This window comes from Dipodomys merriami, unplaced genomic scaffold, assembly GCF_024711535.1.
Source record: "Dipodomys merriami isolate MVZ:Mamm:240054 unplaced genomic scaffold, mDipMer1.0.p SCAF_12, whole genome shotgun sequence".
In the NCBI taxonomy this organism is placed as follows: domain Eukaryota; kingdom Metazoa; phylum Chordata; class Mammalia; order Rodentia; family Heteromyidae; genus Dipodomys; species Dipodomys merriami.
In genome coordinates this window covers 22,602,676-22,618,367 of record NW_027202493.1, presented here as the reverse complement: position 1 = coordinate 22,618,367, position 15,692 = coordinate 22,602,676, and the positions used below count along the sequence as shown (strand labels likewise).

At 41.8% G+C, this 15,692-nt stretch overlaps 1 protein-coding gene across 4 annotated transcripts in view; it reads right to left on the bottom strand.

The window, feature by feature from the left end:
* Cenpu (centromere protein U) overlaps positions 1 to 13,007 on the bottom strand; it is a 47,865-nt gene extending 34,858 nt beyond the window's left edge. For 3 of the 4 annotated variants that reach the window (XM_070016408.1, XM_070016405.1, XM_070016406.1), the window contains exons 1-6: positions 11,822 to 11,893; positions 9,563 to 9,614; positions 8,033 to 8,132; positions 4,561 to 4,663; positions 2,441 to 2,501; positions 1,742 to 2,020 (exon numbers count right to left, since the gene is read on the bottom strand). In XM_070016408.1, the coding sequence (XP_069872509.1) occupies positions 1,742 to 2,020; positions 2,441 to 2,501; positions 4,561 to 4,663; positions 8,033 to 8,132; positions 9,563 to 9,614; positions 11,822 to 11,886 (660 nt within the window). In that variant the 5' untranslated portion in view covers positions 11,887 to 11,893. Of the gene's footprint in view, positions 1 to 1,741; positions 2,021 to 2,440; positions 2,502 to 4,560; positions 4,664 to 8,032; positions 8,133 to 9,562; positions 9,615 to 11,821; positions 11,894 to 12,940 lie in introns of those variants that run through there. The other variant, XM_070016407.1, reaches the window with a different exon arrangement.
* Positions 13,008 to 15,692: the final 2,685 nt, after the last annotated feature.

Here is a 15,692-nt window from a genome sequence, read left to right as displayed (position 1 = left end):
AGAGCAAGCACAGGCAACTTCAAGACAATTAGCCAATAATTGATCTGGAACCCTGCTGGAGTAAAAGTTAACAGTACTCACAAAAAGAGAGAATACAGAGCTCAACAACTAATCAAAACAATGTCTATTACATAATTTAAATGCCATGTGAGAAAGTGTGACCTATAGTGAAAATAACAAAGCACTCAACAGGAGCTAATGTAAAGAAGGTTCATGTGTGCTCAGAGATGATTATGAATTTTGACATTTACAGAACAGCATGCTCCAAACTACAAAGTCCAGCACATGCAGGATATTTATCAAGAGAGACCCACAAAAAGTGGGTCATGTATAATGTGCTTTTGTTTATGTAAAAAGGGAAATAAGAAAACACATTCATATTTGCATGTAGAAAGAAAACTTTAAGAACACATAAGAAAAAACAAATTGTTTAAATAGGGATACAGGTTGACCCATTGTAACAATGAGATGTACAAGACGCTATGTCGAAAAATGGACTTTACAATTTGGGGGTGGGGGGGAGTATAGTTGTGGAGATGGGAGGAAAGGGATGGTAGGGGAAAAACAAAGGAGGAGGCAACAATGCTTGATAAGAAATGTACTCATTACCTTGCTCATGTAATTGTAAACCTTCTATACAGTATTTTCACAATAAAAAATTTATTTAAAAAAAAGAAAAAAAATTATAAGTAACCCTGTCTGTTTTCTGGCTGGCTGTTTTCTAGAAGACAGGAGAAAAGAGACATTATACATTAAAATTTTTCCAAATAAGAGAATAAACTAACAAAGGAATAAACCAACAAAATAAATCAATGACATATTAAGAACTTGACCAAAATATAGTTTATATCAAATATCTTAGAACAAATGTAACACTGTACCCTTATCAAAGCAAATAAGGTAGTTCAGGGGCTAGAACTCAGTGCCTTGAGCTCTCTTGACTTTCTTCTTCACAATTGGTGCTTAATCACTTGACCCCCAACTCCTGCCTAGATTCTTCTGCTTAGGCTAGCTCTGAATGATGATTTTCAGACCTTAGCCTCCTGAATAGCTAGAATTATAGATGTAAGCCAGGCTCCCAAAAACTTTTTCCAAGGAAATGAAATAAGGTATGCACAAAGATTTAGCTACAAAGAATTCATCAAAACACTTAAAATATTGTTAAATTGAAACTGCTCCTCAGTGAGATATTGACTGATCTGTGAATGTAATGATACTAGAAATACTAGGAAATGATACTAGAATTCTTATTAAAAGTACATGATTGCACTTCAGGGTGAGAAAAGCTCAGAAAAAAAAAAAGATTGTGGAGTACAAACAAAACATGGTGGTTTGTTAGTGTTAAGGAATTATAGGTGAACTTTATCTGCCTTTCCACATTTAGGTTTTCTAAAATAAATATTGTATAATTAAAATAGAACACTAAACTGTTGGAAAAAATTGAAGGAAAGAAATAAAAGGTTGTTTGTTTTTGTTGGTCAGGAGGCCTGAGCTCTGGGCCTGGGCGCTGTCCCTCAGCTCTTCAGCTCAAGGCTAGCACCCTACCACTTGAGCCATAGCACCACTTCTGGCTTTTTTTGCTTATGTGGTGCTAAAGAATCAAACCTAGGGTCTCATAATGCAGGGCAAGCACTCTTCCACTGAGTCACCTTCCCAGCCCGAAATAAAAGGTTTTGTTGGTCCTAAACAACCTTCAGTAAATTTTTTTCTTTCTTTCTCAAGGGATGGCAGATACTCTTACCGGTTGCCTTTGTGTTGCCCGAGTTTCTTTGTTGACTGAGGCCTGGGTGCTGAGGGGTGTGGTGCGCCCAGGAGTGACCACTTCAGCCTGAGTGCTGAGAGGCTCAGTCCTTTTAGGAATGACTGTGTCTGCTGCTTTCTCTGAGGGTTCTGAAGCCGGCACAGCTGGAGCAGCATCACGGTATTCTGGCCTTCTTTTCTTTACTGAGTTCACTTTTCTGCTTACATTGTCTTCTGTGCTCTCAGAGTCATCACTAATGGGCTTCCGTTTTCTTGTGGACTGTGAGGAAATGAGCACACTAGGTGAGACGATCAGTGCTTATGATTAGTCACCATAAGCACTGCAGAAATCGATATAATTCCCATTTCTAAACTTTGAAACTGAGCATAGATGGTTGAACAAGTAGTGGAGAGACATGAGACCTACATTAAAGAGTTCTCTGCAAATGTCACAGTTCTGACTTTGTAAATCACAACCTAAACACACTACTGGACTGCTATGAACACTGACTAGGTACATGGAGATCTGATACAAAGTGATTCATACAAACACATCAAATACAAAAATAGTCTACGCGGATTCTGAAAGTACCTTCTACACCGGTGTCTATAGTGTAACTGCAGAATAGTTTCATCTGCACCAATCAAAATGCAATGAAATATTACAAATTAAGATAGAAGAGAGAATATCCACACGTACCTTTCTTGTACTAACTCTTACAGATTCGTTTCCACTTGCTTCACTTTCAGTAGTGCTCGAACTGCGCCAAAGAATAAGCATCATTATCTCGCCCAGATGCCAGTATCTGTAAGACTCTTATCTCCAATTAACCATCACAAAGCCAGAAATGAAGGTGTGACACATTCAAGCGCCAGCTATGAGTGAAAAAGCCAAGTGAGAGCACAAGACCTGAAGTTTAAGCTCTAATACCAGCAATGAAAATGAGAGAGACAGAGACAGACAGGAGGGAAAGGGGAGAAAGAAGAGAGAAAGAAAAGGAGAAAGAGCACTTTCCTTAAAGTTTAAAGGGTTCAGTGCAGAGCTAGGCTGACGACAGTACAGTGGAATTTAACCGGCATGAGGCAGAGAAGAGGGATTCGTGGCTGCAAATGAAAATACATGGTTAGGAACCTAGAGCTTACTTCTAAAGATACTTCTCCAGGCACTGAAGAGTGGAAAGTTAAGGTAAAGTATCTGTAAATGAAAAAGCCTGGCATGTTCAAGAGATAGATGGTATTGGTAAGAGAAGAACACACTAGCAGAAGTCAAAGAATTAAAAGAGGCTGAAATCCAAAAGGAGGTACAGAGGAGGAAAAGTAACCCAGACCCTAGGAATGGCACATGCGAATGGCCTGAGATATGCATATTTAGGAATCTGATGATCAGTAGAGACCAAACAAAATAGGGTGTTTTTACCCCCAGGAATCCAAAAATGAAATCTGTTAATTTTTTTTTTTGGGGGGGGGTCCAGTCGTGGGGCCTGAACTCTGGGCCTGGGCACTGTCCCTCAGCTCTTCAGCTGAAGGCTAGCACTCTACTACTTGAGCCACAGCGCCACTTCCGGCTTTTTTCTTATGTGGTGCTGAGGAATCGAACCCAGGGCCTCATGCATGCAAGGCAAGTGCTCTACCACTGAGCCACCTTCCCAGCCCGAAATCTGTTAATTTCTATAATAGATGAATAGTGATGACATTCATAATTTTTTTTTTCAAGAGTGTATCCTAGGAATAAGTATTCTTGATCTTTTTTTTTTTTGGCTACTGGGACCTTGAGCTTGCTAGACAGGTGCTCCACTACTTGAGGCATCTTGTTTTGTTTTTGAACAGGTTCTCATCTTTTTGCCTGAGAATTGGCTTTTGAATATAGTATTGCTGAGATTAGAGAAATCATCATCATTCCCAGCTTGTTCGTTGAGATAGAGTTTGTCCACTTTTTGCCTGGGCTGGCTTTGACCCAAGATCTCCCAATATCTCCCAATCTCTACCTCCTAAGTAGCTGGTATTAGGGGTATGTGTCACTATGTCCAGCTATCCTTAGATTTTTCTAATATCTAGGATGTATTTAGCAGACAGTAGATGTTTAATAATTTATAAAACTGAATTAACTTTTAAAAGTAAAAGCTTCATGTAAGAAACTCATAGCCTTCACATACATAATTACCCATAACAGATTAGAGAAAATTGGAGGACTCCATTTATAGTAATTTCCTCATCCAAACAAAAATAGACCATCTTGGAATAAACAAGAAATGCATAAAATGTACATGAATAAAATTTAGAACAGCAGTAAAAGAGCTTCATTTGCTCATCACTGTACAAACTCCCATACTCTGATTCACTGAGAAATTAACCCAATGAAGATAGCCTGTTGTCTAAGAGATCCAGTTGTCAATTATTTTAGTTATTTGAATAATAACCAACTGTTGAAATTTAAGTTTTGGTGTTGCAGTTCTCTTGAAGAAAAACCTAAGGAGTTATCTCAAAAGATCTTAAGAGCTTGTATCTTAAAGAATTGTTCCAATGGGTGCTAGTGGCTCACACCTGTAATCCTAGCTACTCAGGAAGCTGAGATCTGAGGATTGTAGATCGAAGCCAGCCCAGACAGGAAAGTTGACGAGACACTTGTCTTCAAATAACTACCAAAACGTTGGAAATGTATCTGTGGTTCAAGTGGTAGAGCAGTCTCATTGAGCTAAAGAAACTCAGGAACAGCACCAAGGCCATGAGTTCAAGACCCAGGACCGCACCGCCCCCCCCAAAAAAAACTTGCACCAAAGTCTTGGTAAGTACAAAGCAACAATTCCTTGGGATAAATCATACCTTTGTTTCTCTTCTTTTCCTTGAGGAATTGAAGGCACAGGAGATGCACAGTGTCCAAACTCCTCCTCATCAGCATAGATGGCAGTGCTGTGAAAGAGAGGGTCTATGGGAGAGACACAGACCTTGTCAAGCGACAGTCCTGCACGGTGGAGGACAATCATGAGCAGAAACACAGGCCACTTGGCCTGTATTTATGACCTCCTAACTCGATAACTTGAAATTTAAATCATATCGCCAATACATGCATATTCATAGATTATAAGGCTGTGCTCCTATACTTACACATTAATGAGCCTAATTTTAATGATTAAAAACTGGAATAAGATATCTAACATTTTTGTCCTCTGCCTGGTAGACCACTGGAGTGAGGTTGTGAGAGGCGACCCATCCAAACTCTATCATCACAAAGCACCCAGGACACAGTGGGCTCTTGTATTTGTGAATGGATGCCTTTTGGAGAAAGATCTCAGGCCTGCTTGCTTCCCCTCCTCTCTGCTCTAGATTGGTGGAACTTCTGGAGAGCATGCAAAGTCCATGTGAATGAGGCAGAAGCGATGGAAAGAGACCTAATGGTCTTGGGAAGCACAGCAAGATGCTGGGCAGGCACGTCAGGAAAGAGGAGCAAAAGCAACAGAGCCTGGGGGGCTGGGGTGGGGGGGGAGGGAGGAGGGCTTATAGCAGGGCTGGAGCAAGATGGGGGAGGGGAGAAGATAAGTGAGACAGATCTGAAGAGGTATCGGGGGTCCCCCAAGACCCAAGCAATCATTTCTTCATGCTCAAAGGTTAACATGATAGCAACAATTTAAACTTTTATGTTCAATAGCTGCTTAATGAACCTATCAATCTTACAGTTTTAAAATTAGTAATATATTCTGCATTGTTCTCAACTAGGCAAAGGGATTTAGGTACTCTACAGCGGTGACTAAGAAAAGCAAAAAGCCAAATAGATGAATTCTGAATTTCTGTATGTAACCAATCATGCAAGCTGACCCCTTACAACTTGACAATATAAAGACTACAATTCAATGTGAAAATGGGCAAGGGTCATGACTACATAGTCACTTCTTTAGGACATATACACAGAGAAAAACACTATGGAATTAATGATTGCCCTTTTCTTTCTTTTCTTTTTTCTTTTTTTTGAGACTGGGTCAGCCCAGGCTGGCCTCAAACTTGTAATTGTCCTGCCTTGGTTACCAGGATTACAAATGTGCAATACATGATCTGTGCACGATGTCTTAAGGCTTATTGAATATACTGAAAACCAATGTATTTTACATTTTATTTTTATTATTTATTTATTTATTTTTGGGTCTGGTCGTGGGGCCTGAACTCTGGGCCTGCGCACTATCCCTCAGCTCTTCAGCTCAAGGCTAGTGCTCTACCACCTGATCCACAGTGCTACTTCTGGCTTTTTCTCTTTTTGCTTGTGTGGTGCTGAGGAATCGAATCCAGGGCCTCAGGCATGCAAGGCAAGCGCTCTACCACTGAGCAATCTTCCCAGCCCTGTATTTTACATTTTAAAAGGGTTAATTCTGTGGTATGTGAATTACATCTCAAATTTTGTATGTGTTATGTGTGAGTACCAGGACTTAAAGTTAAGGTCTTGCACTCCACTTGGATTGTTAGTGTCATAGCTGGTACTCTACCATGTAAGCCAGGCCTTAAATCCACCTTTTTGCTGTTTAATTGGAGACAGAATCTCTCAGACTTCTCTGCCCAGGCCAGCTTTGAACTGAGATCTTCCGATAACAGCCTCCAGAGTAGTTAAGATTATAGGCATGAGCTACCAGTGCCTAGCCACAAATCAGTTTTTTAAATTATAGATTTAGGTAAATCTAGTAAGTGATTTAAACTTTTTTTTAAACCAAATCATAATAAAAGATGTATTGCAGTGATTATATCTCATCTTACAAGATATTTTTTAAAACCTGTATTTTCTATATATTAGAAAAAAAAAATCCAGGCACCAGTTGCTCATGTCTGTATCCTAGCTACTCAGGCTAAGAGCTGAGGATTGCAGTTCAAAGCCAGCGCAGGCAGGAAATTTTGTGAGACTCTCATCTCCAATTAACCACCAGAAAACCAGAAGTGGAGCTGTGGCTCAAAGTGGTACAGGACTAATTTTGAGCAAAAATAGCTCAGGGATAGTACCCAGGCCCTGAGTTAAAGCCCTAAGATAAAAAAGATGAAAGTCAGAGATAGTTTCCCAAATTTTCTATTCTTGTTCCAGCAAAATGCCTGACTACACTGCCACTGCAAATGCAGGGCCCCTTGGCACTCATTCGCTCTGGCCTTGAGAGTGGTCAGTGACACAGGATGCAGCTGTTACATCTGGACAGCTGGGTATCAGCTGACAACCAAGAACCCAAGAACATTCTCCCTCCTTCCCTGGAGCACTTTGTAAGGGAAAATTCCCCCACTCTTCTCCCTAATGCCCCTTTTCCAATGGCTCGGCCAAGTGGAAGTAAGGACACTAAGAAGGGTATCCTGGGGCTGGGAAGGTGGCTCAGTGGTAGAACGCTTGCCTTGCATGCATGGGGCCCTGGGTTCGATTCCTCAGCACCACGTAAGCAGAAAAAGCCGGAAGTAGCCCTGTGGCTCAAGTGGTATAGTGCTAGCCTTAGCTGAAGAGCTGAGGGACAGTGCCCAGGCCCAGAGTTCAGGCCCCATGACTGGCAAAAAAAAAAAAAAAAAAAAAAGAAGGGTATCCTGATATGAATGGAATGTTAATCCATGCTGGTAGAAGAGGCACACTTTGATAACATTCTTAGTGCCAAAGTACCTTGAATTCAAATTATCAAGTACTTCCACAAACATCGATATACACAGACAACTGATTTTTTTCCCCCTAGCTGTCCTGGGGCTTAAACTCTGGGCCTGCGCGCTGTCCCTGAGCTTCTCTGACTCAAGGCTAGCATTCTACCACTTGAGTCACAATACCATTTCCTTTTTTATCTGAGTAGTTTATTGGAGATAAGAGTCTCATGGACTTTTCTGCCCAGGCTGGCTATGAACTATGATCCTTGGATCTCAGCCTCCTGAGTAGCTAGGATTACAGGTGTGAGCCACTGGTGTCCAGTTCACAACTGGTTTTTATGTGTCAAGACCCTTCCAATTTTTCTATCTAGCTAAATGCTGTGACTTAAGTCTTCTTAAGGAAGATTTAAAACACTAATGGAGCCGGGCGCTGGTGGCTCATGCCTATAATCCTAGCTACTCAGGAGGCTGAGATCTGAGGATCACGATTCAAAGCCATCCAGGGCAGGGAAGTCCAGTCCGGGCAGGAAAGTCTGTGAGACTCTTATCTCCAATAAACCACTCAAAAAACAGGAAGTGGCACTGTGGCTCAAGTGGCAGAGCACTAACCTTGAGCTGAAAAGCTGAGGGACAGCACCCAGGTTTAGAGTTCAAGCCCCACAATCCCCCCCCAAAAAAAATACCCCAAAAAACAAAAAAAAAAAACACTAACCAAAGTTTTCATAAGGTTCTTCATCTTTCTCATTTCTGGAGATCACAGAATTCTCAGGAAAGTCAAAGGTGTCATTAGGCCTGTGCTCTTGAGCGGCTTTCTAAAAATGAATAGAGTCAAAATCACTGAATGGGCACACACAAGGAACACTCCAACCATGATTTACTTAGCAAGGATACTCTTGCTAGCACTGCTGTCCAAAGAAATACGTGGCACTTTTGGGAGGTACATAGACTACCTTGATAATCTAAGGCAGCGATTAGCAAACTGATTCTGCACAGCACTGAAGAATTGGCCCTTAGGTTTCTTTTGCAACTATTCAACTTGGCCAGTATAGTGTATAGTATAGATAGCAATCACTGAGGAAGGAATGGAGTAGGCCATGTTCCAGCCAGACTTTCTATCTGCCCACCAAAATGGGATCAAATGGGAACTTCATACCATTTAAAAATGTAACAGTGATTCTTAGTGGATCAGCTGAATAAAAGGAAGAGGCAGATTAGATATGTACACAAGCTACAGCATGCCTAAACCCCAAGTCTAGGCCTGAATTTTCTCAGAAATATGCAATCTACCTGACTGGTTATAAACAGTTTTGGGAGTACATGGGATAGAAACTGTTTATGGGAGAGAAAGTAGCATTCACATTATTATTATTCTGTAGAACTGAGGATTGAACTTGAGGACTTGCATTTGCTAAAAAGCACTCGATCACTTGAGCCAAGTCTCTAGCTCTTTTTTGCATTAGTTATTTATTTAGTGCTGGCCCTGGGGCTTTGACTCAGGGCCTTGGTGCTATCCCTGAGTTTCAAGGAACTCAAGGCTGGCATTCTACCACTTGAGCCACAGCTCTACTACTTGGTTTTTTGTTTTTTTGTTTTTTTGTTTTTTTTGGTGCTTAATTGGAGACTAGAGTCTCACAGACTTTCCTGCACAGGCTGGCTTTGAACTGTAATCCTCAGATGTCAGCCCCCTAAGTAGCTAGGATTGCAGGCGTGAACCACTGGTGCCCAGTGGCAATGGTTATTTTTTGAGGCAGGTTTTCACTCTGCACTTGGGTTGACCTGGTCTGTGATCCTTCTGGTGTTCCCCATGTCACTAGGGATGAAGCCATGTGCCACTACGCCCAGTTATTGTGTTTCCCGAGTAGCTGGGAATAAAGGTGTGCCCACTGATTGAGTCACTCACTGATTGAGATGGAGTTTCATGAACTTTCTTATGCCTGAGCTGACCTTATAACTATAATCTCCCCAAGTAGCTAGGATTACAGGCTTCAGCCATCATACTCATCAGCTATGTAATTTTATGTGTCCGTTACCTGAATATAACCTAAATCAAGATGAGTCAGACAGAAAGTTCTAAAATGTTAATGAAGGCTGTTTCCTCTGCTATATTGGGAACTCTTTTTCCCAATTAAAACAAATTGGTCATACCCAAAAAAAAAATACTTACAAAACTGAAATTCTCTCAACATGTTCTGTCATAGTCAACAATGAGAAAATTACGTTAAAATACAAATGGCTTACTTACATCTTTCACGAAATGTGTTCTTCCTGCAGTGTTCTTTGGATTTTCTGTACTACTATACAACAAACAACAACAAAAATAAGATGAGAAGTTAGAAAAAAAGCTAAATAACTGTCCCATAACTTCCAAGCATTTTCTTGCAAAATTATATTCTGCAGTAGTTGCATAAATAGTTTGCATCCAATGGAACTTGAATTATGGATAATCTTTTAGAAAACAGAACCTGTATTCTTATAAGTTCAACAACTAGAAAATAGCCTTAGCTCTGTAGGCTGAGAAAACTCTCTCACCTGCTGTGATCCTCATCCTTCTGGCCTAATCAGCTAGTAGGGAATGACTGCAGAACTGACCAAACAGAGCAGCCTTTTCTATCCCAGGCCTGGCTCTCTTACTAAATTTTCTCATTTAACTCTAATGACAGGGGGAGGTGGAAGGCATGCCCATGTTACAAAGGAATACTTGTCCAAAGGAGTACACAGGAAGAAGGGAGGCCTTAACTAAAATCTGCACTGCTTCAGATCTGGAACCTGCTATCTTATTTCCCACCCACTTATTCTTCCCTCTGATGGACAATAAAAGAAAAAGGATAAAGCTATATTTTTTTTTCTTGGAAGGTTAAAGCAAACGAATGCAACAATAGTGACTACAAGAAAAAACTGGAAAGAACAGTGGCAGGAAATACATCTTAATAACTGTAAGCCAAGTGCTGGTAGCTTGCCTGTAATCCTACCTACTCAGGAGGCTGAGATCTGAGGATCCATTTGAAGCGAGTCCTGGCAAGAAAGTTCCTGAGTCTTAACTCCAATTAATCACAGAAAAAGCAGGAGGTGGCACTGTGGCTCAAGTGGCAGACTGCTAGCCTTAAGCAAAAGGAGCTCAGGGACAGTGCCTAGGCCCAAAGGTCAAGCCCCAGGACTGCTAAAAATAAAAATTAAAAAATATTAAAATAGGGCTGGGAAGGTGGCTCAGTGGTAGAGTGCTGGCCTTGCATGCATGAGGAGCTGGGTTCGATTCCTTAGCACCACATAAGCAGAAAAATCCAGACTCAAGTGGTCTCAAGTGGTAGAGCTAATATTAGCCTTGAGCTGAAGAGCTGAGGGACAGGGCCTAGAGTTCAGGCCCCATGACCAACCAAAAAATAAATAAAAATATTAAAATAATAATAATTGTAGTTAGTCTAGTGAGTACGGACTGAGCTTCCTCTATGAACCAGCCATTGCCAAAGGGTACTAGAATAACTGGAATAACACAGTGCAGAGTCCCTGACCTAAAATATGCAGGCACACTAAAACCATATTCTTCAAGTACCCATTTGTAGGGAGTAAAACCAATTTAGTGCATCTGAACCAGTATTTCCTTTTATTTCATATAATTTTACACTTATGGAAAATTAGCAAAACTAGCACAAGGACCTTCCATACAACTTTTGTCCACATCTATCAATTGTTTATACTGTTCTCTGTGTTTGTATATTTGTATCTGTGGTAATTCTAAGACCCTGCAGCCCTAAATATTTCTTGAATAATCATCCTATAATTTCTCAAGTAAAAAAATGTAATATTGATATAATTACACAGTCAATACCTAAATTCCATCAATTGCCTTATAATGTCCTGTAAAGTTTTAACTGTTTCAATTTTGTTAAATGGAAACACAGAAGAATATAAAATATGGGATTTCACTGGATGTAGTATTTCCATAAGTCTTGTTTGGTTTTGTGTGTATTAGTACAAACACATGTGTACTACTTTTTCAGTAAAATCTTATTGTGAATTTCAGAATTTTTTTTTTGGTTGGTCATGGGACCTGAACGCTAGCCTGGGCACTGTCCCTTAGCTCTTCAGCTCAAGGCTAGCCCTCTACCACTTGAGCCACAGCCCCACTTCCGATTTTCTGAGTGGTTTATTGGAGATAAGACTTTCATGGACTTTCCTGCCCGGCTGACTTTAAATGGAGATCCTCAAATCTCAGCCTCCTGAGGATTATAGGCGTGAGCCACCAGCGCCCAGCTTAGAATTTTTTTTAAAGGAACACTTGAGAGCAGTGGTTTCCCAACTATAGGTCAGTGGCAGAGCACTTGCCCTGCATGTATGAAGCAGAAATCAAAAGCTATCAATGATTCATCTGAAGGGCTTGTTAAAAACGGATTGCACGCGCGCGCGCACACACACACACACAGGGTAACATCATGAATCGATCCTGGGAATTAAGGAAAGTGACTTCTGAATGTTGCAAATATAAACTTAACCCAAATTCTTTCACCTGTGTCTCGATGCCGAAAAACTCGGGTTTACTAGGCTGGACTCCAGGTGGAGCTTCCAAAACATGGAAGCTTCTGTCATAATCATAAATAAAACTGTGTTGAAGGTGCACTTAGTGTGTTTTAGGAGACAGAAGGGTGAATCCTGTGTCTGAATCCTCCACCCCTCAAAAAAAAAAAAAAAACAACCTTTAAGATAATAAATCTCACTGGTCAGTTAGATATGCTTTAACTCTTTTCAGCTGGTCAGCTGATGTGCTATGCTGCTATATTCCTTCGTAATTCTCTTCCCCATTGGCCACAGAGTGCAGTCTGGGTTTTGTTCACCTTCCTGGTCGGCTACTCCAACATCTACAGACACCCTCCAGAGTTTCCACGGAAGAACTCCTGAGGAGTACATTTAATTCCCCAAAAGTCTTCCAGCCAGATCCAGGCCTAGTCTAAGATGCCATCCAGACACGGCCAGACAAGGCCAGAGTCGCTTGTATATTAACCTTTTAGAGTGCAGTTTTGCAATCTGTCTTTTAAACATATAGCCTATCGTTACATTCACCGTGCCTTTTAATAAAATTAACATGCCTGGGCCACCATGGAATTCCCTTACAGCATTTAGGATTTAGGGCAAAGCAGCAAACAAACAGCAGCTTGGTTCTCAGCTCTCTGGTCTCTGCTGGGTTTTTGTTTTGCCTCCCCCCCCCTTTTTTTTTGTCAGTCCTGGGGCTTGAACTCAGGGCCTGGGCGCTGTCCCTGAGTTTCTTTTGCTCAAGGCTAGCACGCTACCACTCGACCACAGCCCCCGTTCCAGCTTATTCTGTTTACGTGTCACTGAGGAATCGAACCCGGGACTTCATGCACGCTAGCCACCTTCGCAGCCTGCTCTGTCTTTTTAACGGCAAAGACAACGGAGTTAAACGGACAGACAGAAGACCTGCAGACCTCTACTCCGCCTGGAAACGTCTCCCGGGCTCCAGGACTTAGTACCCTGCCTGTAGTCCCGCCCCTCCTCCCCGCACGGCCGTACAGACGTGAACACTGAGGCCCCGCACGCACAGATGCCTCCTGGAAGTACAGACTGCGGCAGAACCACCGCACGGAGAGCTCGGAACGTTCGGAGCACTCACCCCGGAAGTCTCGGAGACCTCACCCGCCACCGCAGAGCCATCCTGCCACTGCCCGCGGAGCCCACGAAATTCCCGCCCAGTCCCACCCTACGCGGACCAGCCAATCAGAAATGACTACGCGCCATCTACCCCGCCCCTTTTCTGGGCGGGCCCAAGGCCCTACCGGAGCGAGCCAAAACACGGCGAGGAATTGGATCGTGACGGAGCCTTTCAACCAGCTGCTGACGGCGACGGCTGACTACAATCCGGTGCCATGTTTTCTGAATACCGGCTCCGAAGCTTTGCCGGGTGGGAAGGGGGTGGAGACACTAACTGGCGGCTGGGCGGGAGCCCGTGAGAGTTGGAACCGAACCCAGGGCTGGCAGCTGCGGCTGGCGCCCAGCTGTCAAGTCAGGATTCGTTGTTTTGTTAGCTCCCCTGATGACTTTGGTGAATTTGGCTTCTTATTCTTCCCTTATTCCTGTATCTCCTCCCTGTTAACAGGGAGGGTCCCTCCTGGAACTATATTCTTTGATTCTTTTTGTCTTCTTCTTGTTTAAAAATCGACTGCAGTGTAAAAGGAAGGAAAACATTAACCCCAAAGGGATGGAAGACCCAAATGTATGAGCTAAAACTATAACATTGAGAAGAGAGCATGGGGCAGAAACATCATGGCATTAGACCTGGCAATGATTTATTTTTTTACTATGAAACCAAATGCACAGTTTGGGATGATGGACAGCAGTGGTTGTTTGTACAACAAAACCATACACTTAAACTGGTTCCAAAAAACAAAGTGTCAGGTGCCAGAGGCTCATGACTCATAGTCCTCGCTCTTCAGGAGGCTGAGATGTGAATATCATGGGTTAAAGCCAGCCCTGCCAGATAAGTCTTCAAGACTCCATCTTCAATTAAACAGCAAAATGCCAGACTGGAGACATGACTAGAGAGCTAGTTGTGAGCAACAGAGAACATAAGGAGCTGGGAAGGTGGCTCAGTGGTAGAGCACTTGCCTTGCATGCCTGAGGCCCTGGGTTTTATTCCTCAGCACCACATAAGCAAAAAGAAAAAAAGCCGAAAGTGGCGCTGTGGCTCAAGTGGTAGAGCGCCCCCCCCAAAAAAAAGAGAACATAAGGCCTGAGTTCACCTACCATATGAGCACACAAAACAAAGGTTAAAAATACTAAATTTTATGTAATATCTATATACATAGCTATAAATATTGTTTGCATGTGTGAGTATTGAAACTTGAACTCAGCACGTGGGTGCTGTTCCTTAGCTTTTTTCCTCAAGGCTGGCACTTTAACATGAGCCACAGTTCCACTTCCAGCTTTTCCTGGTTAATTGGAGATAAGAGTCTCAGGGAGGGCTGGGAAGGTGGCTCAGTGGTCCAGCGCTTGCCTCACATACATGAGGCCCTGGGTTTGATTCCTCAGCACCATTTAAACAGAAAAGGCTGGAAGTTGCACTGTGTCTCAAGTGGTAAAGCACTAACCTTGAGCTGAAGAGCTGAGGGACAGTGCTCAGGCCCAGAGTTCAAACCCCACAATTGACCAAGAAAAAAAAAGTCTCAGGGACTTTCCTACACAGGGTGGCTTTGAAATTTGAGCCTCAGATTTCAGCTTCCTGAGAAGCTAGGAATAAAGGCATGAGCCACCAGCTACTGGCTTATGTTTATATGTTTCTATATGTATATATTTCACAATAAGAATATTAGAATGTGTTTTGTATGTCACAGTAAGAATTTTACAATGTGTTTCAAACATAAAAAAGAATATATAATGTAAAGTTGAAAAACAAACATCCATATAATCACCACTGGATTAGGACCTAAATAATATACTTAACTTCTGAGTATCCTTCATCCTTCTGAACAATGTCTTCTTCCCATGAGTTTTTTTTTTTGTTTATCACTCCGATATTTCTATGTTGATATATCTCTAAGTGATGTATAATTATTGCATATTTCTGAATGTTATATAACTGATATTTGGTAGGTATTCTACAAGTGTCCTTTCTTACTCAGAACTATGATTTTTAGAAATATCCACATTGTATCCCATCTGGGTGTAGCTATAACTTATTTTTATTGCATTTGGAACACATTAAGTAAATACATCACTTTTTCCGCCTTCTGTGTGTGGATTCATCAGTTATTTTCAGTCTTGCTATTACAGCAATGAGTCACCAAACATTCTTGTGCATGTCTTTCAGGGCCCACATCTAAAAGTTTCTTGAAGAATAGTCAGTGATGTTAATGCCACCTGGGTTATGGTCATTTAAACTTCGCATTATGATGCCAACTTTTACACAGTGTTCTATACACTGTAGACTGTTCAATTTCGGCTCCCATCAGCAGTGTATAGGACAGCCCTGATTCTTTGTATTTTTATATTTTGACCTATCTGGTTAATTGAAATCTTTGCAATTCCAATGTGTACTTCCCTTAAGTAAAGCAGCTTTTCATTGTTTCTAGGTCATCCCCGTTTCCTCTTCAATGAAATGTGTGTTCAGAAACTTCCCAGAAATCATTTGGGCATGTGCCATGGAAGGATACGTCGTCCCTCAGGTCTTGAAGGAAGTTAACCACCTATAGGGAGAAATAGGCTTCCCGGAGATACTGAAGTTGTCAGTCTTAGGGAGTGGGTACAGAAATCCATCTTCTGGGAAATAGGTGTTGTTAAACTTTGTGTACTTTGGGGTATGAAAGAAAGAAATCAATGCAACTGTGAGAAAGTATTTCTCCATTTAGACATGATTAACCAAACCCCAT